General features: G+C 32.2%; 1 protein-coding gene across 14 annotated transcripts in view; it reads right to left on the bottom strand.

The window, feature by feature from the left end:
- Positions 1–26,259, bottom strand: part of LOC105143768 (band 7 protein AGAP004871) — a 364,599-nt gene that overhangs the window by 315,278 nt on the left and 23,062 nt on the right. For all 14 annotated transcript variants that reach the window (XR_015546295.1, XR_015546296.1, XR_015546298.1 and 11 more), the window contains one exon: positions 471–580. Coding sequence is in view for 9 of the 14 variants with exons in the window: in XM_087410060.1 (XP_087266186.1) it covers positions 471–580 (110 nt within the window). In the remaining 5 variants the exon portion in view is untranslated. The remainder of the gene's footprint in view (positions 1–470; positions 581–26,259) is intronic.

Here is a 26,259-nt window from a genome sequence, read left to right as displayed (position 1 = left end):
TGGAAGAAGATCTCTTGATTCCGAATCGTTCTATTGTAATAAATTTATTAAAAATTTAGTTATAATTTATTAAGTTTGAATATTGATTATTTTATCACATAGTTTAATCACAATAAATTTTATTATTTCTCCAATGACTCGTCAAATATAAAGAACTGTAACTAATTATTTGCAAAGTAACTTTCCCAACCTTACATATAACAGCTGCGCAATGATACATATCTACTCAATGAGCTCCGATATAATAATAAAAGCATTGCGGAAACGAACATTTGCATGTGTTGTCGATAAAAATAACATTATGAATAAATTCCATGTAACTATAGTTACATTGGAACAACATTGCTCATTAAAACGCTCGCTACCACAACTATCGGCAAATAGCGAATAATTTATAATATAAATGAGAATGATATTTAAAAAAATTTTTTTAAAAGAGTCGTCTTTTTTTCTCTGAACAGATCTCTTACCTTGAAACAAACAAAGAGAGAGAACGGCATTGTCAATATTACAACAATCCACGATAATATCACCAAGATATTCCCGCATGTTGTCGCATCTCCCTGTGCACTGTCATCCGCTGCAACATAATAACGTTATTCGATACTTAAAACAATTAATATATGCATGAAATAAAAGATAAATATCTATTCAAAGAATTTATTTTTAAAATGGAGTAAAAAATGCTCGCATATTTTCTTAAAAATTAACACACTGTCATGGCTTATTTCGAGCTTTAATTAAATTACTCAAAGTTAATATAATTAATACAATATAATTAAAATAATTAACAAACATTTCGGCTTACAAAGCTTTCCCCAGCTACAATGCAGAAATATAAGCTTAAATTAATGCACAAAGAACGGATATAATGAAAATTTACGAAGTTAATTTTCAAACGAGCAATCAGTATCTTTAATGTACTTAACTGAATCTTTGATTGAGAATTTAGTATTTAGTATTTACAGTATTTTATTTAGTATTTACAGTATTTTATATAAATTATCAATATCATAAAATACTCGTAACTAAAGAATTCTCAAATCGTATGATACAAGTCTGTGACAAACTGGATTCTCAATCTCAATCGAGGAATTTGGCAAATATATTCTTTATCGATAAACATAATTAATCTACTGTTGACCAAAGTATCCAAATGTTCCTACCTTATTATCATCTGGCGGGATACTTATTGATGTTCGAAATTTTTTTTATATTTTTTTATATTTTTTTATATTTTGACACTTCACCATTGATGGATTTTAAATTTTCATTGTATCCGTTATTCTTTGTGCATTAATTTAAGATTGTATTTCTGCGTTGTAGCACTGAGGAAGACTTTGTAAATCGAAACGTTTGTTAATTATATTAATTTAAAGTTAATTTCATTAAAGCTCGAAATAAACATGACATTATGTTAATTTATTTTTAAATCGTTACATTTATATTTAATATATTTTCGAAATGCCAAGAAGATAACTTTCAAAAGTATAAGAATAAACTCAAATTGTTACAATATAATACCAGCGTGATGATACAGGTTCTTAGAAAAAAGATACTCACTTTAAATCATAATTTAGTGAAAAAAAATCGTTCTTCAAAATTTATGTTGAATATAATAGATTTCACATGTCCCAAACGGTAAACTCAAATTGTATTCATTTAATATCAAATCAATATATTAAAGAAATACAGATATGTTAAAAAGATGATCACAAAAAGATAATGCTGATACAGTTTGTAAACAAACTGTGGAAATATATTTTTTTATAATTAACGTTTATGATATATTGTCAATTAATACAGATTTTATTCATTTATCTTAGAATTTACATTTTAAAATACATTATTTTTGTATTATTCTTTCATTTTTCAAGGTTTGCTTTAAATTAGTGCCATTTATAGTAAAATTGTTCACAGTAAAAAACATTGTGTATTTGTTGAAAACAGTACATTCGCGTTAACAGCGTTAATATTCTTGTTAACAATTTATATTGAAGTTTTTAATATATGCAAGTATTAATTTAACATAAAATATAATTAGGTTATTTAAACATTTTGTGTTAAATTGATATTTCTTAGTTTCAAAATGACATAATTTGTGACTAAATAAATAAATAACGTAAAAGTAAAGTATTTTATAACATAAATTCTAACAATAAAACGAATGAATAAAATATTCATTAATTTGACATATAATAGATGTTAATTTTATTGAAGAAAATATACTTCCATGATTTGTTTACAATCAGTGTCAATATTATCTTCTTTCGTATTTATTCTTTTACATACTTGTGTAACCTTCTAATACATTCACTTTGTGTTAAATTAACCCAAAAATTTGAATGGACTTTTTGGGACATATGATATACATATATGTTAAATTCGATACATTTTTTTCAACAGTGCTGCAGTGAGATACGGGGTTTGAAACATTTGAAAGTTTCCGCTTCAGACTTTAAAACACATTTTCAAATATTTTTCTGCGGCTATTTTTCTCAAAAATACCTAATTTTGAATTTGCTCCCTTGTAGCATTGATTGCAAGTGATTTCCTAATTTTTTTGAACACAATAAAACAATTTTTTTAGCACAAATAAAATACCACACACACACGCGCACACACACACACACACACACACACACACACACACACACACACACAACATAAAATATATATAAAAAAAATTCAGTATCTAACGTAAATTGATAATGCTGAAATTGCAAATATTGAGAATTGTTAAGCAGTTATTTTATTATTATGGCTAAAAAAAGAAATGTCTAGTAGAACAAAATCAGTATCTCCATCTTACAAAAAAATCTAATTTAACATAATACAATTCAGTTTACTAAAAAGTTAAGTGCAAAAATTGCAATATTTTAAAATCACATGTTCCATTAGCCAGAAGCAATTCTAAAAATCACATTAGAAATATAGTATACAGAAGATTATTCAATTACGTAGAATTATATCCATCTAAAATTCTATAGTATATGTATTAACGTTAATTCATATGTTCAATGCGCGTTTTGAAAAAGGGCCATCAACTATAACCAGGAAATAGGAGTAACTCGTTACTTGTAACAAAATTAATTTCTAAGCTACTTGCCAAAGTTATTTGTACTTAACCAAAGTTACTTGCAAGTTTCTTTTTTGATAACTTTACTGGTAAAATAACTGCGTTACTTTTTTTTGGTAACGGTAACGAATTTTACAAGGAATCGTCGATTTTAAAACAGAAAAGTAACGAAAAGTTATTTTCTTAAGTAACGATAACCATAATTAGTTACTTTTAAAAAATCAGAAACTAGTAACGGTAATCTGTTACAATACCTTTTCTATTTAGTAACGAGTATACGATAAATTCTTTCGAAATTTTCAAGATATATTTTTGTAATATAATATTGAACTACTAAAAAATATTTTTTTGATAGAGAAACAATATGTATTTTATATTTATAATAATTTAATTTTGATGCGTCGATGTTGAAGTCGCTTGTTGGAGTGCAATGTAATGCTGTTTGTATTCATCTAAAATAAAAAAAAAATAAAAATGATTTCTTTTTTGTATAGTTTATTAATTGAACTTATTTTTAAGGAGAATGATATCAAATTATAAAAATGGCGACACATAAAAAAAAATCGATTTTTACGAACAATTTTCGTAAATTGTGTAATAAAAGTAATTTATTTAAACAATATAATTACAGTATTATAAATATAGTTATAGTATTATAAATGAAGGTTCAATTTATGAGAAAAGTATTTATCTAGATGTGTGCTAGGATGGATTCAATTGGATGAGTTTTTGAGTTATCTTACACGCCAATTTTAAAAAAGTACTTACAATAAAAACGCGTTTAAAGTTTTAGGTATACAGGGTGCGTCACCAAAATCCGGACAAATTTCAATTCAAATTTTCCGCTATACTGTGCCTCCGCCAGAGATTGTTATTGGCGTCCAAGAAAGCCTGATGCTTCTAGTAAACAGTCATATTCTCAAAATGGCCGCGATGTTGAAACCAAGTGCGGAGTATAATCGAAGAGCCGCGATCATCGAAGACCTTCGCGCCGGGCGCTCAGCAACGGAAATAATTCGGTTCTTTAGATACCCGAGATCCACTGTTTATGACGTTGTGGCAAAATGTACGGCTTTAGAACAGTCCAACGAAGTTCCAGTATGCCAGCGAGGAAGAGTCACTCGAAAGAACGCACCGCGAGGATCCCTGCAGTCGTTGAAAGGGCTCAAACGCTGATTTCGGATGACCCAAGGCAATCATTGCGAAAATCGATTGTTGGTGTAAGCGAGCCAACAATGCGTCGAATTGCCGAGGAGGACCTTCGATACAAATCGTACACATTAAAGAGGCTCTCTGAGGCTGCCACGACAAGGAATTGTTCGATTTGTCCGGATTTTGGTGACGCACCATGTACATAACGAATAATTTTCGAATACTTACAGCTAGTGATGGGTATCAAGATGCTTTGAATTATTGTTTGAATATGTCATGAAAAATTCGAATTAATTCGAATACGATTTAAAATCATACAATCTTAAATGTCTTAAAAAGTTTTGAATGCTTGAAAAGTCTTGTGAATGTTTCAATAATTTTAAACAATTTAAAAACTGTTTCTTTTGTTGATTTTGTTTAAAATTAAAGTAAAAATGCATTTGACGAAAATAAAAATTTACTTAATTACAGGAAATAAAGTTCAAACCAAAGAAAAATTTATTTGATTTCAAACAATGACGTTCAAATTAAAGAAACTTTTCTTTAACCGCGTATAGCAACGCTCAAATTTTTTTAATTCAAGCAAAAGTTTTTTTAATCGAGAATTATTAAATTTTAATCTATCAAGACTTTCAAGACCTATCAAATGATCTTTATAATGAGGTTTATTATCATATCAATGTAATTTCCTATTAGTATCGCCAAATAATAAAGAGGAGCGTATTTTCCAGGATTCATCGCCAGACATTTTTAAATTTTATAAAGATTTTCCATTTTTAGTATTTTCTTTTCTTTTTCTTCATCAACCTTTTTTACACAAAATATCAAATGCTGCACTTGCCACGGTATGAATTTTTTTCGTAGCATTTTCGTACACAGACGAGCTTGGCCGAAGTTCATAAGTCCACAAAGATATTTATGGCTTCTCTAGCAATGCCTTGTAATTTCATAACAAACACTATTCTAAAATTTATTTCGTAAGCATTTTTAATGAAAAGAAGTTGATTGGTATTTGACCATACCAGCATCTAATTAAAATCATTTTATTTTATTAGGTGTTGGAATTAATTCGTAGCGTTTTACAAGTGATGGGAAGTACTTTCATTAATGTATTTTTTAATGCTCATGTGAAATAAATAACATTCTTTCATTAAAAACGCTACGAATTAATTCCAACTCCTAATATAATATTTTAAAATCAAGGCCATGACGATCTGATTCGCCAAATGTTATATTGTTTTGTTTACAATGTCTGTAAATAACTTCCGCAATTCCGTCAAAAACAGTTCAAAATTCAATAATACAGTAATAATGAGTTGGAGTAATAATAATGCCTTCTGTACTTGCAGAATTTAATTTTCTTGCTGAATACTAATAAAGATTCTATAGAAGGAACGAGTTCTTCAGCAAAAAAATTAAATTCTGCAAGTACGTTATACTTTACTAATAAATGCCTGCAAATCTTCTTTTTCGCGGTCTATTCGAACGATAAGTCTTTATTTTGAAGGTATCTTTGCACTGATGTATTTCATCCGAAATTTGAAGCAAGACTGCCTTAAAAACAAAACTGTTTTGAGATGATCGTTATAAGAGTGATTCAAAATGAGTATATTATCCTTGAAATGTCATATTCCTGACTTAATTCTAAGACGATTTTTCTTTTGCCCCAAAAATTTTGTCAAAAGCGCAGTTTTTAAATTATAATAAGAAATAATTAGCGAATGATATTAGGTGTTGGAATTAATTCGTAGCGTTTTACAAGTGATGGGAAGTACTTTCATTAATGTATTTTTTAATGCTCATGTGAAATAAATAACATTCTTTCATTAAAAACGCTACGAATTAATTCCAACACCTAATAGTTTCTCACTGTCCGACGCAGACCGTACGGCGGACGCTCGTTACGATAAGATAATCGCTACACACGCATGCATATGCGATCATATTCTCTCTCTCACACACACACACACACACACACACACACACACACACACACACACAAAATTACCTTGAAAAAGTTTGATGACTTCGACATGCTGCAGCTTGAGAAACAAGAAAAATCTTCCGATCATTGATGGATCACGTACAGCTCCAAACTTTTGTCAGTTAAACTTCCATTCCTCTAACAAGTTTAGAAATCACTCGTTCCCATTGATGCACGCAGATCGAGTAACCATTAAAATACTTTGTTTCTTATAAAACGCATCACTTCGATACTTGTACGCTCAGCATACAGTATTCATTAACTTGAAGAAAACGAAGTACTTCAATGGTTATTCAAAAAATGTATTACTGTACCTCTATCAGTTAAGTGTCCGTTTTATTACCGATGGTCTATTTTAATTATTATCAATTAATCATTCGGTGACCGAAAATCACTCGAAGAAAGATAATCACACGCCGCGTTTATTCGACGATAGCATGCGGTACGCGGAATTGTATCCGAACCGTCAAAGACATCCATCGGCCACTGTCATACTCCGAGCTGCTCAAAGATTGTACGAAACCGGCAGTGTCCTACCAAATAATCACGACGTTGGTAGAAATCGTGTCGCAAGAAATTTACGAAATACGGAAGAAATTATTCGAGCTGTTGAGCGAAATCCTGAAACGAGTATTTGAATTATTGCTCGGGAACATGGATCATCGTATATCGACCATTCAGAGGATATTACAAGAAGAAAAATGGCATGCTTTTCATTATACACGTGTGCAACAGCTACGACCAAAAAATTATCCTCTAAGGAAAACGTTCTGCGAAAACTTTTTAAGAAGAGTAGATCTAGATCCAAGATTTCCATCTCGAATAATATTCAGATGAATCGCTATTTACGCAAGAAGAGATATTTAATTCGCATAATGGAGCATTTGCATTTATGGAGCGATGAAAATCCCAGACTTACGCGAAACAGAAACTTCCAAATTCGTTGGAAAATGAATATCTGGGCAGGAATTATGGGAACGCATATACGAAGTCCAGTTATTCTTCCAGATATTTTGAATAGCGAAATATATTTGAAATTTTTAAGGGATAGTAAAATCTACCAGATTTTTTAGAAGAAATCCCATTATTCGAGAGAAGCAAGATCGTATTTCAGCAAGACAGTGCGGGGCCACACAACGCTAGAATTGTGACGGATTATTTAAATCAGCAATTTCCTAGACGATGGATAGGTCGATACGGCCTAATACATTGGCCCGCATGATCTCCAGATCTTAATCCTCTGGATTTCTTTTTTTGGGGATATTGCAAGGAATTAAATTATAAAACGCTTTCCGAAGACATGGAAGATCTTGATACAAGATTGCGGTATGCCGTATGGGCCGATATCGAAAAAAATGTGATGCAAAATGTGCAAAGAAATTTATTGAGACGTATGAGAGCGTTAGAATGGATGGTGGATATTTCGAGCACCTCTTATAAAATTACTTTATCCATCACAATCAATCTGTTCTTTTTAGAGCGACAGACAGCAATCCGCCCTTTTAAGGACGATACTTTCTTACATGGAATATCTCTCTTAAAAAGATGAAGAGATGGAGAGAACGTACAAGAAATATTATAATAACTTATTTTGTAAAAGATTCAATAATTATTCACCGCGGACACAACACTATCGTACAGCATTACATTTTATGTAATACTACTTAAGAAGCATTACTCTGTTTGGAAGAAAAATCAATGTCAGAAAATCAATTATACAACATAACGTGAAATATTCTGATATTGATATTTATTGATATTGATCGATTCGATGTCGATTTAATGTTTTCAACTTCGAACAATATCGAACCGATATCGATTCGATTGTGACGTCCGTGTTTTGATAGCGCTAGTACAAACATAACCAATAAAATCGATCAACTGCTTGTTATCGTTGAGTGAATGCGTCGTGTATTAGTAAACAATCGTGTGCTTCTTTCTTCGAGTGATATTCAGTCGACGAATAATTAATCGGCAGTGATTTATAGTAATTAACTAACAGATTCTCTATTAAAATCGAGTGCATATCGTCGAATAAACGCGGCGTGTGATTATCTTTCTTCGAGTGATTTTCGGTCACCGAATGATTAATTGATAATAATTAAAATAGATCATCGGTAGTAAAACGGACACTTAACTGATACAGATACAGTAATACATTTTTTGAATAACCATTGAAATACTTCGTTTTCTTCAAGTTAATGAATACACTGTACGCTGAGCGTACACGTATCGAAGTGATGCGTTTTATAAGAAACAAAGTATTTTAATGGTTACTCGATCTGCGTGCATCAATGGGAACGAGTGATTTCTAAACTTATTAGAGGAATGGAAGTTTAACTGACAAAAGTTTGGAGCTGTACGTGATCCATCAATGATCGGAAGTTTTTCTTGTTTCTCAAGCTGCAGTATGTCGAAGTCATCAAACTTTTTCAAGGTAATTTTGTGTGTGTGTGTGTGTGTGTGTGTGTGTGTGTGTGTGTGAGAGAGAGAGAGAGAATGCAATCGCATATGCATGCGTGTGTAGCGATCGTCTGATCGTAACGAGGGTCCGCCGTACAATCTGCGTCGGACAGTGAGAAACGCCACTCCTGGCTACCTTCTCTACGCGCCCTGTCATTCGCTAATTATTTCTTATTATAATTTAAAAACTACGCTTTTGATAAAATTTTTAGGGCAAAGGAAAAATCGTCTTAGAATTAAGTCAGGAATATGACATTTCAAGGATAATATATTCATTTTGAATCACCCTATATAAAGGAATGTAAAGGATTTTGATTGTAAATGAGCACTCACAGTGTTTCTCTGAATAAAATACACTTAAATAATTGTTTGATACAAAAGATATAGTATCGTAAGAAATAGTTGGCGCAGTATTCTCTCCTTCGTGTGTATTGTAATAATGATAACTGTGCGACTCACGCTACTCCCAGACAAAAATGAATCAAACGCCATCTGAGTCGATAAATAGCGCGCCCTTTACAGCCAGCCCAGGTAGCAAACTACGTCATTTTGTCATCATTTTGACATCAGCTTGCTACCAGGAACCATTGATCAAATTTACTCTACAATTCGCCCCCTTAATTTTATCAATTTTTAATATGCATAAATCTCGTTACATTCTTCAGCAAAGCCGATCCATTCAATGATTTTGTTCATCAACTTATATTTAATCTTGAATCTATTTGATTTTATCATCATTTTGTTTTCAATGATTTTGTTCATCAACTTAGATTTGTTCTTGAAGCTACCTCCATTAACCAATCTGACGGCATTTAAGTTGTCACATTTTAAGTTTTTGGGCATCCCTTTTTCTATTCCAATTTCCTGTAATAGATTGTAGGTTCAGATTACCTTCAATCTTTCTACATAGCCTCTATTTTGCTCTCGGTAAAGGACAACGCAACTATTGTCTGCTTCTTACTCTTCCAATGAAATAAATCTCCATTTCGATATAATAATCCAGTAAATGATTTTGCGTCTCTTATTTTATCCCTCGAAACATCGGTTTCGCATTTGCTCATCATGTGCGAGCTTTTTCTTCCATATTCCAAGCGGCAATCGAATTGGTCCCTTTAAATAGCGTAGGATTTGTTTTAACACAGACGTATGCATCACCCTAGGATCATTGTTGCGACAAATAACTTAATGCAAAAGATAGATCTTGTCTCATACAAACGCTCAGATACATAAGTCGTCCTAGCAGTTCCTAATATGTTACTGTCTTGCTACTTCCGTTGTATTCATCTAATTTCACATTTACGTTAATAGGTGTCGCAACAATCCTCTATTCTATATAGAATCAGCAATTTTTCAATATATTTCTTTTTGATGGACAAATATTTCTTTTTCACTTTGATCAATTTCCATTCTAGTACTATTCTTGCTTCTCCAAAATTCTTTAAACGTCAACGTACTGCTTAACTTCATAAGCATCCAGTTGAAGAACCTTTCAATTTCATCATCACTTAATACAACAGTCATGTTGTCTACATGTATAATACAAAACATGAATTTGTTCTCCTTCCTTGCGAAGAAGAAACACGAATCCTTTTTTGATTGCTTCAATCCACATTTCATCAAGATTTTTGTTAAATACTCATTCCAACATCTTCCTGCCTGTTTGAGCTCATCTAGTCTACTCCCGGACATTGATTGCTTCTCATCGTGCTTTATATTGGTACTATTCTGTGTTTGGATCTTCTTTAATATTATATATCCATTCACTCTTGATTATTTTTTTGTCTCTTGATCGTGGTACAAGATCCCATACAATGTTATTTCCTCTCTCATCCCATACTTTATGTTCTTCTATTGATGTTATTGCCTCTCTCATAGCCCAGTATTTCTAGTCATTTCTTTAGCTTTATACTTTTTGGAATTTCTCTATCTATGACAAGCGTTACCCTTTCCTTGATTCTTTCTGATCTTCTAGTTTTCTTGTTCTTGCCTTCTTTCTTCTTGTATCATATGTTTTCGTGCTTTTATTACTGCTTTGGTTGTTTCTCTTAGTCTTCCTTCTTACTTCCACAGGCTGCGTTTGAATTTCTTCAGTATTCTCATTTATTTTTATATAGCTTTCATCTCCATTTTGCGTAGCTTCATCCATTTCAGCATTTTCATAATCACTACTCTCAATTTCTGTTCTTTTTTCTTCATCTTCTATTTCTTCTTGTATTTCTTCGCTTAGTTTTCAGAATCTAATCCCACAATTAGTAGATTTTCATTACTTATTTGCTTTTGACTGTCTCGATCTTCTAATAATTCCTTTCCATCTTCAGATTCATCAAATTTTACATCGCAATCTGTTTTTATTCTTCCTGTTTCTGGTATGTACACTCAATAAGTGTTACGTAACTCACAAATATTCCTTTAATGATTTTTGGTAAAATTTTTTTCTTCTTCCTTCTTTCTTCAGCACGTACGTTCTTTCTCCAGCCAAGCAAATCTTCTCATATAATTTATATTAGGCTTCTTATTGTTCCACATTTCATATGGAGTTTTTCCAAGCATCGTCGATTTAATCCGGTTCTTAATATGTTCTGCAGTGTGCATTGCTTCAGCCCAAAAAAATTTTAATTTTTATCTCGACTGATTTTCTTTTAACAGTAATCTTTTTGAATTGTTCCGCCGCATCTCTTTTTTCTTTCAAAAATTCTAAAAATCATCCTCGAATAATTATCAATTATACAGGGTGGGCCATCTATTGGTACGTTTTTGAATTTCGTCGTATGGCAACACCGAACGAGCTACAGACCCGAAATTTTGACAGTTTATTAGTCATACCGTCCGCGGCACGAAACAACATGTTTTCTCTTGAAGAGCGTTTTGAAATTTTAAAAACTTATTTTCAAAGTCAGTGCTGTGTCGCCGAAACTGTACGAATTTTGAAAAGAAATATGGGTCGTGATAGAGCACCCACCGAAGGAGCTATACGCAAATTGGTGAGGAAAGTTCGTGAGAAAGGGATGTTAGTGGATGACAGAAGTGGTCCCAGAGCTCGGACAGTGCGCACACCCGAGAATATTGAGGCTGTGGCCCAAAGTGTGAGACAATTCCAGCTTTGAAAAACAATATTACGACTGTTTTGAGTGAAATTGGCGCCGAGGTAGTCCAAAATGTCATTAATAATTGGGGTGACCGAATGGCATACTGTAAGGCCAGTAGAGGGAGCCACATGAACGAAATCGTTTTTCATTCTTGACGCGGATACTTTTAGCTTCACAACAAAAAAAAAATTAATAAAAAATATCAATGTATGCTCATTTGATCGCATTTTTAAAAACGTACCAATAGATGGCCCACCCTGTAGTTAGAATGTATCTCTTATTATCACGTGATAAGGGTTTTATCGATCCAATCAGATCCACATGCCACAGATCTATTATATTTCTTGATTTTCTTTCTTCTAATATTGAATGTGTTTTTCCGCTCATTTTTCCTTTTGTACAAAGTTGTTTCCTTCCTTTTTTGTCTATTCCAATCACTATAGATCTTCTCTCCTCTCTTCATATCTTCAATAATGCTTTTATTAGCATACCCAAGTCTCTTGTGCCAGATGTCTAGATCTTTAACGGTGAGTCTTGCTTACCGGAATCTAATTCTCGCTTTCATTTTAGCTAGTTATTTTAGCTATCTTTAATCCTTCAAATTGGCTATGCGCGTTCTCCTAACGATATGCCGCCGTGTCTGATCATGCGAATCTCCAACACAAATAATAATAAAATTAGAGGCACTCGGTGAATTGAAGAAGACGGCAATTACTTGAACGCGAATCCTCGAGGCAGGTCGAAGGAATTTCAAACGTGCAATGATACTTCTACGATCTCACTGCGTCCTTGAAATCCTTGAGATCCACAAACCATTCTCAATTCCATTGCACGTTGCAGCTGAGCAAATGTGGATTCTTTCCCGACTTTTATGGATTGCCGCTACTGTGTGCTCACAGTCTCTCCCTATAATATCTTTTCTCTAAATCAACAGATAATCACCGATTATTAGTCAAGTATGCCACTGATAATTAATGGACACAGTGAAATAGTGATTAAAAAATCAATGAAACGTGGAATCCCTAAGTAACCTCGCTTTAGTGTATAAATTCGATGTATGTATTCGATGTGGTATTGAAACTGACATGCAAATATCAGTATTTTAATTATACTTAAATTTTCTTTCTTTTCAGTTGAATTTTATTGATTATCCAGTGACATACTTTGAACTGATAGTCAGTTCATTACCCACTACTTTAAATTTATAAAGTTTCCAGAGGAGAGGAAGGGGGATTAAAATGTCTCAAGTGTTTTCTAGGAATTTTTCAAGGATGAATAAAAATGATGAATAGAGATGGAGATGTAGATGAAGAGAGAGGTAAATTGGCATCATCACGTATCGGCGTTCGTGTTAATAATGAAGCGGAAGAGGACGAAAATGGAGAAAGAGAAAGAAGAAGAGAAAGAAGAGAAGAAAGAGAGGAGGGCGATGAAAACGACGACGATGACTGTACTGATCTCGATGGACACGGGAGAAGCGTTTCGGTTACCGCGGGAGATAAAAAGTGCGTTTTAACACGGTTCTGCCACGATCGTGTTCGGTTAACTGCACAACCGATCTCGCGGCACTTCTGGATTAATCATCGAAGCGATCAAGGTCCTCATTACATTGTCGCGTCGTGGAAGAGTCCGAGAATTTTTTCGCAACGGACGGGATTTTTCGCATATGAATTTAACTTTTCAGGCAGACATTTTCATTCACAGCAGCGTTTGCGTAATTCTTTTCTCATCGTTATCGAATACGATCTCGCAATTCGACAAAGCTGAAAGATAAGAATCGTGATTGATCGATGATAACAGTCGAGAAAGAAAAAAAAAGATACAGAAAGAGACATTCTTGCTTCCTATTTTCAATACAGAAACCGTAACGCGCTCTCTTACGCTCTTCTCAGCCGACACAATGAGGCAATTTCGCAATAATGACGTTGCAAAAGTCAACGACTGGAATTTATTAAGTTTCGGGAATCTAACGCTTTATTTTAATCATATTTTACGCGCGATCGTTGGCACCGGTGAGATGTCGCGTTAAATAATGCAACGCGAGATTATGTTGCGGGGATGAAACGGTCGACTCGATATTTCGTCAACAGGGCACCACACCGGCTTCTTATTCCTTTGCCGTTGCTTCATCATTCAGTAAGGTGGATTTCACGCATATAATACGCATCTTCTTCACGTACAGCTACTATCTTGCTCTCATCTCTATTTTTGTAAACATTAGCTCCATGTTTATTAAATCTCACGTTTTATCTGTAATCTTTGCAACGGACAATATATTCATATTGATGCCTGGAACACACAGTACATTTTTTAGTTGTATTCTATCTTTCGCGCAGTGTGTTTCTTTTCAGCTTCTTACAATCTGCTGCAATATGGTTAAATACTTGACAATTAAAGCATTTTTGTTTGTGACAACATTCGCTTGTAACCTTTCATTCCACAATTATAACAACTAGTGTCATATTTAAATTTTTCTCTTGCTTTTCTTACATGCTCATTATCTTTTTTTTTCTTCTTTCCATTTATTCTTTCTTAACTCCTCTTGTTTTACGCATATCATTTACAATTAATTCTTTTTGCGCCTCTAAAAACACGTGTATTCTGATCAAATTCTGGTATCAGAACCTTTTGATTATATACATTTTTAACTTGTAGTCTTCTATATTTCTGCTAATCGGCATACATTAATTTTTTAAAACCTCAGCTCTGTTCATAAACGCATCGACACTCTCTTCTCTATTCATTCTTAGATTTGATAATTTACTTAGTGATCTCGCCTTGAATTGTTCTGCCTCTACTGTCATATTATTTTTGATTAGGTTCCATTGCATTCTTCTAATGGCTATACTTTAATAATTGTGCCTTACTTATCTATTAATAATTACAGCTTTGGCGGCATAATTATTGTCATTTTCCATTCATTCTATTGCGCGAGCTTAGCCACATCCTCATTCACAGATTTCTCTGGCGGCTTTACGCACTTTCTTCCAAAGTCTTTTTGCTCTTAATATTCCAATTTTTTCACTCCATAAAAAATAATTTCATCAAGCGGTTCTATGCTTGCAAGATTCCAATTGTCTGAAATCAGTTCCATCTTGAAATCAGCTCCTCATGCTTCTCTTCTCAAGTATATCATCTTGCTCTTCATTCCAATCACGCTCTGCTACAAAATAACCTGATAAATTTGGAGATCAGAATACAAAATCACATGAAGTATTACAGATTTTAAACAAGAATAATATGAAAAATAAAAGAAAAATAGTCATATTATACAGGGTGTAGAAAAAGTCCCGGATTCCTTAAATATCTTGAAAAGTAATCATTTTTGAGAAAAATATTTTATATAAAAGTTGTAGGGTTGAAAATGATCTATTGACTGACCTTATCAATTAGATCTTGGATGGCGCCACCAAGGTCAAATCGTTTTTTTTTAAACAAAACACTCTATTTTTTATTTTAGAATTTAATAGCTGAGGTCGGGAGCTTTCTAAAACACTATAATAAAGCTTTTTTTTAATCAGTACTTTTCAAGTTATGAGAGTTGAAAGTTACGGAACCGCCGGCATTAGCATTATCTAAGGTATTACGTAGAGACTGGATTTATGAGTCGTAAATGTCTGTATCTCTATCTTCTCCTCTCTCCTACCTTTTTCTTCTCTTCCTACTCCTTTCCATCCCCTCTCCCTCCTTCCCACCTTTTCAACAAAGCTGGAGACTACATAAGCTAGAGATCTCTTCTGTTAAGTTTACTCTTTCTGTGACCTGCGATTGAGAAGATATACTTTTTCGTGATACTCCGTTCTGAGATTGCTTATCGTCACATAGTTATCTTTGTTTATAAAGTATTTATTTAAAATATTTTATAATGCTTACTGAACAGGAGGGTATATCCCTTTTAATGATGCGAGGATGGGATCGTAGGAGGTCTTACATGTGACAAAACTTTTCAATCAAAGGATGAGAACAATGGTATATCTAAATCGACTGTTATTCGTACTGTACAACGTTTTAAAGAAATGGGTTTTGTGAAAGACCGTAATAGACAAAATAGACCAGCAATAGCAACAAATCTTAATAAAAGATTGAATGTTCTACAGTCTTTTATCGAAGATCCGCGTAATTCAATTCGCAAAGTTGCACAACAACACGACATTGATCCTATGTCATAAAATTCTAAAAAAGGAGAAATTTCATCCATATAAGATCCATCTGGCGCAGGAACTATGTAAAGATGATTTTGATTATCGTATTGAATTTTGCAAAATGATATGTTAAATGATGTTAAATATCAATAGAAATTTTTATTTATAGTCAACATTATTTTTTCAGATGAAGCTACTTTTGAGCTAACTGGGAATGTAAATCGACATAATTGTAGTATTGGAGCGATGAAAATTCTCATTGGATGTATGAGGCACATACTCAGAATCAGCAAAAAGTCAACGTATGGGCTGAAATTTTAAATGAAGCCATTATTGGGCCTTTCTTTATTTTAAAAAGTAATTTAAACGCTGACAATTACTTAGCCATGCTTCAGGATGAAATAGTTACGGCAATCTGAAACATCGCTCATCAAAACTTCAATGACATTTGATTCCAGCATGATGGGGCGCCACCTCACTACGGTTTACGAGTAGGGAAGACCGGGATCAGTTGAATATAAGGGTAAGTTGAATAATCGAGGCTACATTAAAAACAAAACATGCGAGGCACGCGTAAACGTATCTGAGCACGCAGCAGCGACTGCTGCTAAAGTCTGCTATAACATCTTGTTGCGAACACATCTATGATAGAAGTTTTGCCACAATTTTAAAAAATCGTACACTTAAGTAAATATTTTTATTCGTAAAGTTTTTGTTTTACAATCATATATGATTATCTGAGATATTTGATTTCTATTTAGATAGTAAGTGTAGTTCTTACTTAATAAAGTCCAACAAATTTTTTTTGTTTATGTGTCTTTGTTATCATATATTGTTAATGTTTTTAAAAAATGAACGGATGGGGATAGTAAACTAACCACAGTATGTAACTGTACTCATTTAGTGACGACTCTTATATAATAGTACTTACTCAAAATTTTATTCCTTTAAAGAGATTTTCCTCAGTGAAATGTTATAAGTTTAATTCCCTCGAATGTCCAATCTCGAAAACTAGGGTTATTCAACGTGTTTTTGCATGAAATAAATAAATTTTGCAAAAAGAAGTATTATTTTGCGAAGCGAATGTGTTTAAAATATATTTTTATAAAAGTTGTGTTTAAAATATTATATTTTTATAAAAGTTTTATTAATATGTAGCCAAAGATGTAGCTTAAAATATATTAATCTTTATTTTAATAATCTTAGTCGAATTACCCCGGTCCTGGGGCTAGTTGAATCAGATGGAATGCATTAGAAAAATGCATTTTTTTCATATTAGTTATCAGTTTCCCCTTATTATTAAAATATTATTAAGTAGTCAAATGTATGTAGTGACTGGTGTAGAATTTATTTTTTCGATAAGTCTCTTAATTTTGTCTGCAAAAATTTGAAACTAAAAAATGAGTCTATTAGCCCCGATCTCTCCTATGCCAATATCTGAATGAAGTTTTTCCGAAAAATAGATAGATTGGAAGAAGGGATTACATTGAATGGCCAGCACGATCGCCTAAATCCACTCGACGATTTTTTGTGAGAATATTTAAAGGGAAAAATTTATAATATTAAACCTCGAAATCTTAATGATTTACGTCAACGAATAATAAATGAATTTAGAATCATGTCTCGCGAATTCTGTAAAATGCAGTCTTAAATTTTTATAATCATCTAGCATATTGTCAGACTGCGGAGGGACGCTAATTTGATATTTGCTATAATATGTAATATTCTTTTAACCCTAGCTCGCTATACTGGGATATGACATATCTAATGTGATTTTTCATTGCAACTCAGACTTTAATTTTTTATGATGTAATTTAATAATAAAATATTTTTTATTTTATCTTTGTTCTTGTCTTACTCTAGAAATATCAATTTTACACGTAATAAGTTAAAAATATATTTTCTATTCAGAGATATAACTTAACGAAGTTCCAGATCCCCGTGGGATCTAGCCGAGAAAGTAACTAAAAACTGGTATGTAAGGCGAGCTGTTTAAAGGACAAATGCTTAAACGAATAACAGTTGATTTAGATATACCATTGTCTTTATTTCTAAAAGATTGATTGAAAAGTCTTGTTGCCTGCGTAAGACCTTCACCCCATCCTTGCATCATTAAAAGGGATACGAGCACCTTAGCTTAGGTAATGCTAATGTCGCGACGGTTCCGTAAATTTCAACTCTCATAACTTGAAAAGTACTGATTAAAGAGGCTTTATTATAATTGTTTAAGATCGGTAATTCGGAAAAAAAGTAAGAACTCTTTCGATCGACCGACAGTAATTTTTATTGAACGTACGCATAAGGTGAGCTCGTGATTTCATCTCGAGCCTGACCTTAATCCTCGTCAAAGTCAGGGATTCGTCGTTCTTTGGTCTTTTTAAAACAATTCGATACACGCAAACAGGCACCGGCAATGGACAATCGAAAGTTCTAGAATAATTCAATTCGCGAACGCGAGCGCCGCGCTCCGACGAATACGTCACGCGCTGTCACCAATCCCATGTACGGATTTTCTGTCGCGCATGACTGTTACGTTGAACGTCGTTAGAAAAGAATCCAAAGCGCCAATCAATTTTGTACAACTAATGCCACGTAATAATTACGATTGTGGCAAAATTTTATTGGATTTTTCCCAAGAAGAAAGCCCAGGTCGAAAGCAATAAATGCTTTCGATCTCGCCGTTCCTCCTTCTTAGAGTTCTTAGAGTCATAGTCTCGCTACTATATCGTTTCGTAAAACCGCCGTGCTAACCGCTTAGTGAAAACCGCTATAAGATAGATCTTTTCGAGAAGTGCCGAGAAAATCGCCGAGATTTTCCATCACCGCGATTCTAAATACAATTTGGAAAAGGTGACCGCATTTAATATTCTGTTAATCCAATATTTAATTAATTATATTTTCTGAATTTGTAACTGTGCATATTAAAGAAAATTCTTTTGTTAAATTACAAAGAAACGGAGTTCTCTTTACTGTCGTGTATCATATCAACCGTGTGCCGTTCTCTCACTCGAATCTTTCCGCGCGGTGCATTCCCGCACAATAATATTTAAGAAAGCTCCCGATCTCAGCTATTAGATTCTAAAATCAGAAATACAGTGTTTCGTTTAAAAAAATCGATTTGACCTTGACTTGACCTTGGTGGCGTCATCCAAGGTCAACTTGATAAGGTCAGTCAATAGATCATTTTTAACCGTACAACTTTTGTATAAAATATTTTTCTCAAAAATGATTACTTTTCAAGATCTTTAAGAAGTCCGGGACTTTTTTTACACTCTGTTTACACTAATCGATTGCGTATTTCTCATATCAAATCAGCGTCAAATTAAAAATGTAATAAATAAATAACTCAATCTTTCAGATAGAACACTGGATTAGAAGAATAACCACAATATTCATAATAATATTATTTTAAATACGAAGCGCCACTACGGTGCAATAAGTTTATTACAGTTTTTTAAGATTTGGAAAATTTTTTAATATTTCAGATTGATTACATTGAAAGTCCGACAATTATATCGACACGCAATTATCATTTCTGAAATTATAATAATTCATTTAAATGAATATATATAATAGTTCAACATCTTAACATTCAGACCATAGTGGCGCTTTGTATTTAAAGTAATGTATTTATCATAAACATATCTTATTTTCAATCATAATAGTTTGGACTCAGAAAATTTATGGAATAATTTTGGATATGATTGCAGTTCAGCATTAACACATTTAACAATGTTAGTAAATATTGAAGAATGTGATATCAAATGTTAACTCTGTAAAATATATATACAACTATTTCAAAACGATCTTAATTCTGTGAAAATAATACAATGCAAGATCGAAATTGATCATATTTAGAAAATGTTGAATGTTCCCGTTCAATGGATGTTTATAATGGCATATATAAATAAGATATTTCGAGAAGCATGCCAGCGTATGCATATTTATGGAATCGTTCGAATTAGCAGGAACTTACATAATTGAATTAAAATCAAATCAAACTATTAGACCAATAATTTTAAGAGAACATCTAGAAGTTGATAAAATTTATTCGGAGGAGTAGTTATTCAGATCCTGGAACTTGGAGAAATGTAATCGTACTTGGCAGTATCAAGATCACATTGCAAGACTACATCGCCGATATTCAATTAAATACTAATCGAGTGCAACTAATAATAAGATTAGAAATGACTTGTGAACTTAATGTCATCTGATGTATCGATACAGAGAGTGGAGATACCTTTTAGGATCCAGTATCTGCTAATTTATGTAAATTTTCGGACCATAGTGTATTGTATCAAAGATATGCAGATAAAAGATTTGATTATATGAATGAATTATCTCAAACAGCATACTCGCTAACAACAAGAAATAATTTTTGCATTAACAAGCATGGAAAAATATATAACTTGTAGATACTCATTCGAATAGAGCATCCAAAATTTATAATTTTCGAAACTACTCCTGGAGTAACAATTTTTTAAAAATTTTGAAAAATTTTTTAAGATAGAAAAATATTGAAAGATAGAAGGACTCTTCATATGAAAACAAATAACAATAAATAAAGGGCAAAATAAGAATCAACAATCAAATAAATGTAACGTATTGTTCTATAAATATAAAACATATAATTGATTAGAAAATTCAACGTCAGGATTCATTACAAGTTTTAGCTACTGGATTGAGATTTCCCTCTTCAGATATTAACTTTTCGCAATGGTCGATGTACAAATGAGTTACTAAAAATACTCGCATATTCATTACAATGCAAGCCTTGTGAGTCTTCATGTAGAAAATGACATTGCTCGCACACGATCGAATGTGTTCAATGTCTCTCGGAGTAAGATCTAATCCAGAAACAAGAAAAAATAATTTAAAAATATTTTCTAATGACAAACTAAAATTAAATTAAGTCAAGCAGCATGCCAAAATTCCAATAATAAAAACTCACCAATAAAGCCATGTGTAACATAAAATAGTTGAACAAATTCGTTGATATAAATACAAAAATTGGTCCAAATAGTAAAACAACAAAAATAGCTTTAAGATGCAAAATAATTAATCCATATGTAATATGTACATTTAGACAAATCGCAGATATAGAAGGTGAACATTATGTGTCAATTACATAAAACTGTATATTCACTATGACGGATCAGTATAGATAAAGAGATGACGGACTATCAGTATCATCAAGTCAAACTTTATTTACAATGGGTATGTAAGCTTTATGGAGACCTTCAGTGCCAGTTTGTAAATTAAGACTATTTTTCTGCTTTTTAATATTGAGCATCTCAGAAATTAAGCGCTTCCTATAGCAAGGTTCTTCATCTAGAATTTTTATGTTATCCCATTGAAAATCATGATCATACTGCAATTTGTGCTCAGTTATAACAGAACGGGCAGATGTGTTATGTCTAATATAATTACGATGCTCTGTGACTTTAGTTTTCAATTGTCTGCCTGTCTGTCCAACATACGACACAGTTATTACACGAAATCTTATATACTACATCATTCTTGAATGTATGGAGACGAGAATCCTTCTACATCTTGATATATTTATCCATTTTATTAGGACTGTGAAAAGCAACAGATAGCGCAGAAATGGCTCATAGGATCAAATTGTGCCCATTGAAACATTTGTTCAGAATGAAGAAAACTATCCAATATACCCAAAAATTAGTCAAATCCGCAGAAAAACATTTTCTATAAAATTAGTGCGGGGTCCTTTATGCCTAAACCAGTCGAAATATTGCCACCAACTATAATAAAACTTTTAACTAAAATAGCATGAAAATACTGCGTCTTGCCACAAGCATATATATTCATAAAATGATTTAAAAGAACTTAAAGATCACATTATGATTTCTGCCGAACTCTCTGCAGTATTAAACACGAGTAATGGGACGATCAAAAACATTATATGGAAGATCTATCGCTAATCTCGAAGCTTTAATAAAAAAAAAATGCAATTTTAACATGGCAAAAATTTTGGAATAAATTTTTAATTTTCGAGAATATTAACGCGGGATTATTAGGAATTTATTTCCTCTTTAAGAGGATTAAATTTTTATTAGATACAATTAGTGCACGGATACGCTTTACATATTGTTTATGGATGGTCAATATATCTGTTAGGAGCTATTTGGGATCACTCAATTCTTATCAAATTTGAAAAAACAAAAACCTAAAATTTTTAATCCTATTATTCCGAAATAAACAAACAAAATGAAGAAAACATTTCTATATTATCAAATCCACTGAGTGAAATGGAACCAAAACAGATTTAGAAGAATCAATTCTTCCCTCCTAGAAGAATCGAATTACACTTTTAAACTCAAAGAATAAACATTAAAGAAAAACTATAAAATTGCTATTATTAAATATTTTGAAAAAGGCCATTAGAATTCATATCCCGAAAATTTTTTCTAGACAAATCGAGTGCATAAATACGAGGATGCTGACACGCAACTCATTAGCGGTAAAGATGATTAAGATATATTCACAAACATTATTCTGCGTAAAAATAGCCACGTGGACTTCAAGAAGATTTAACAAGAAAAACCGACATTGGCGAGAGCTTTGGTGAGGGCCTTGCATACATATGTTTGTTTACTTTGTACACTTTATTTACTACTTTGTATATTTTAATCCTATTTTCATTACTTTATATACTTAATTTACAAATTTGCAATATAATTTCTTTTTTCAACTGCTTTCCGAGTCACAGATAGAGCTTTAGATGTTTCCAGTTCAGATGTTCCAGTCAGAACAATAAGATATATGAAAAGTTTTGTATAGTTTTTCACATGCGACGAATTCTTCAGACGTGAGATTTTCTAATAATTCAATGTAATTTTAAATGCAACAATTTTTTTTAAATTTATATTTTAAAGATACCAATACAATAATCTTATACAATAATAATAATTTTATTATGAAAGAATGGATTTGGAATAAAATTATTTTTAATTTTTATTTATAGAAGAAATTAAATGTCAAAGAAATACAGGGTTAATATGTGTGTGTGTGTGTGTATATATATATATATATATATATATATATATATATATATATATATTAGGTGTTGGAATTAATTCGTAGCGTTTTTTAATGAAAGAATGTTATTTATTTCACATGAGCATTAAAAAATACATTAATGAAAGTACTTCCCATCACTTGTAAAACGCTACGAATTAATTCCAACACCTAATATATATATATATATCTTAAAAATATATATTTATAATACAAAATCTAAATACACACATGTGTAAAAAACTATACAAATTTTACTTACATCTTTTCATATATCTTATTGTTATATTATGTTTCAGCGACAATTACTTATGCATGGATAGCGTATATACGGAAGTGTTAATAATTAATTCTCGAAAATGATATGTCGTAATGTAATTTTATTACACATGGTTGAATTTGTAAAAAAATAATCTTTAATTTGGTAAAAAAAAATTGAACATTTAAGAAAATTACAGGTGGTGGGAGTATTTTGTTAAACAAAAAATAAAACAATTTTTTTCTTTATAACTTTAAAATACTCTTGAGACCGTTTGAAATAACTTTTGTAAAAAATTTTTTTCTATCTTTTATACTTCTGACGATATTCGCTCGAAAGAAAAATATCACTTTTTTTTTTCAAAGGGTGTTTCACTCCTTAAACGTAAGTTAACGCGCGTATAAAAATATCTCTTAGATTTTCGTGTTTTACATTATATTTTATGAGAATCAAATCGGTTCCGGACAATTGTAAAACTTTTCTTGTTAGCATTGTCAATTAATTCTCTTAGAGCAATAGCGTACTGGCTAAAATATTCCCCGTCTTACCTATCACGCTTAAAAAAGTCAATTCGAGCCGCGAATACTGTGACTTTTGATTTGTAGTAGCTGCGAAAGGCGTCTTTTATTCATTATGCATTCGTTGATTTACATCATTTGGATGAAAATGATTACGTATCACTTTTTCGGGGTTCGGGGCCAACTGTTGCTAGAGACAACGTCGCCTTGTATTCTAGGTAATTGCTAAAAATTCCCTTTGCTCGACATTGTTGCTCAAATGCGAAAATATAATCGTCCCATGCGTCCTTTCTTTTGTCGAATCTGTCGAAGCTAAATTTCATCATAGCTATCTTCAAGGCCGCAGCTTTTTCTGTTGGAAGCGCCATCTTCGTCATCAAATATGTAGCGTAAACTCAGAGAGAAAAATACACTAATAGTACAAATACACTAGTTTGTGTTCTCAAAACTGCTTTTTATTCCAAACATCATGATAAGGTCATTACATTACCTGTCGTTTCGTTCCCGCATCATGCCGCCCAGTCGCGACCCGTACATTATACGCGCCAGTTACTATGTTCGGATAGTAACTCTGGGTGACGCGCGTATCCGTGGTTTTATCCCATAATTATCATATAAGATAAAACTCTATATACGCAATGCGTACAAGATAAATGAAATATATAGATGTATGTAAATCATTTTTCTTTTTCTATTTAATTAGAAACTTAATTTGATCATCAATATCAGCACACGAAATTTCAAAATACTGAAGATGACTCGAATTTTGAAAGAGAGAGAGAGAGAGAGAAATTTCTCAGAAAAGAATTAAACGACCGAACTATCAATTGCAAGTTCTTTATGAAACTCAAATGTGTAATTCAATCGGGAGGACACTGTATTTATCAACATGCTATTAATCATTATAAGATTTGTGGCAATTGTCTTGCAATAATGCAGGACGATCAAAAATTTAATTATACGGTCATTAATTATATTGCATAACTTAGTAACCAAAAACTCAGTAACCAATCAAGGAAACTGCACGATCTGTAAAAAATAAATTGTTAATATTAAACCCGTTGATGAATGTCGTGGATGCATTGAGGAACCAGCATGCTGATAAGACGTTTCTCGAACAAGAAAGAGGAACATCAGACCGCATTTGGGTCGAAAAATAAAAAAAAGACCAAACAACATCTCGGATTGTGTGGTGCGAATCGTTTGACATTTTGTGTCAGATAATCAATTACATTTAGTAATTATAAAAGAAAATTGTTACATACTTATTATCTTAAAAAAAAGAATGTATGTGTGTGTGTGTGTGTGTGTATATATATATATATATATATATATATATATATATATAATAAAATTTTAAAAGAAAAGAAGAGTATGCATAAATGTAAAAAAAGACCAAAATATTTTTCTATCAAATATTATTCCTAAATATAAGTTAATATATGTAATTAAAATTCCTATACCAGAATAAATTCAATCATTCAAGAAAAACGAAAGAAAAACAGAAGGGGTTATGGTGGTAGCCATTTTCTTTCCTCTTTAACTTAACTAAAAAGGTTTAGCAATTAAAATGTAAAGGAAGGACGGGAGAATTAAGGAAAGGGTTTCGGAAGACGCCTTATTCTTTGTCTTCTTTAAAAAATAAAAATAAAAAAATATAATAGGAAATCGTTGCAAATGTTGTGTACTCCCAACATTTGTCTAAGGTGGGGGGTATTCCGTGATTCCTTTTAAAAATAAAAGAAATGAATCGTTCATTTCATTGCAGATATTATGGACCCCCAACATTTGTCTAAGGAGAGAGATGTTACGTCCGGACTCCACGATTCCTTTCACGAAAATATTATTATCGAGCCGGAAACTAAACACATGGAAATTAATTGATTTCCTGGTATGGAATTAATTGAATTCTTTTTAAATTAATGTGGGAATTAATTGGAAAGGAATTTCAATCTTATTACAATGGACATTGTAATGTTAAACGTAGAAAGATTAATAATAGAAGGATGATAATAGATTGATCGAGTATTTAATACCGCAAGTGAGGTCGGCGATGGAGTATTTTCAAGTTAACAATAGAATCAGTCTATATGATCTAAGAACAATTGATTCCCATATTTTCGTCCACATCCTGATTATTTCCGTCAAAGACAAAGAAACTCATAATATAAATTAAGGTGTGTGAAATGCACAGCAGTCAGATCCGATCAGAAAATGTGAGCAATAATTGTGAGTAAATCATGAGCAATTATTTAATAATTTCGGTTCGGGAGTGCATATTTGGGTAAAGTAATTTCCGAGGGCGGCTCCTCTAGCGCGAACATTCGACAGAGAAAATCTTCTTCTATTAACTTCCTAGTAGTAAGGTGCAGATCAAATCTATCCAAAGTCACCGAAAAGTAAGTTTAAAGGAACATAACTCATTGGACACTTTATTTGAAAAATTCGAAAATTCCAGTGCGCTCCCAAACATTGAATAAAAATAAATGAGCGGAATGATTCATACAAATGCGACGCCAACAAACGCAATGGCAA

The sequence above is a fragment of the Acromyrmex echinatior genome, chromosome 10 (genome assembly GCF_024713525.1).
Source record: "Acromyrmex echinatior isolate Ae372 chromosome 10, ASM2471352v2, whole genome shotgun sequence".
NCBI classification, from domain to species: domain Eukaryota; kingdom Metazoa; phylum Arthropoda; class Insecta; order Hymenoptera; family Formicidae; genus Acromyrmex; species Acromyrmex echinatior.
Note: the sequence above shows the minus strand (reverse complement) of the source record. Positions and strands in the feature narration are given on the sequence as shown.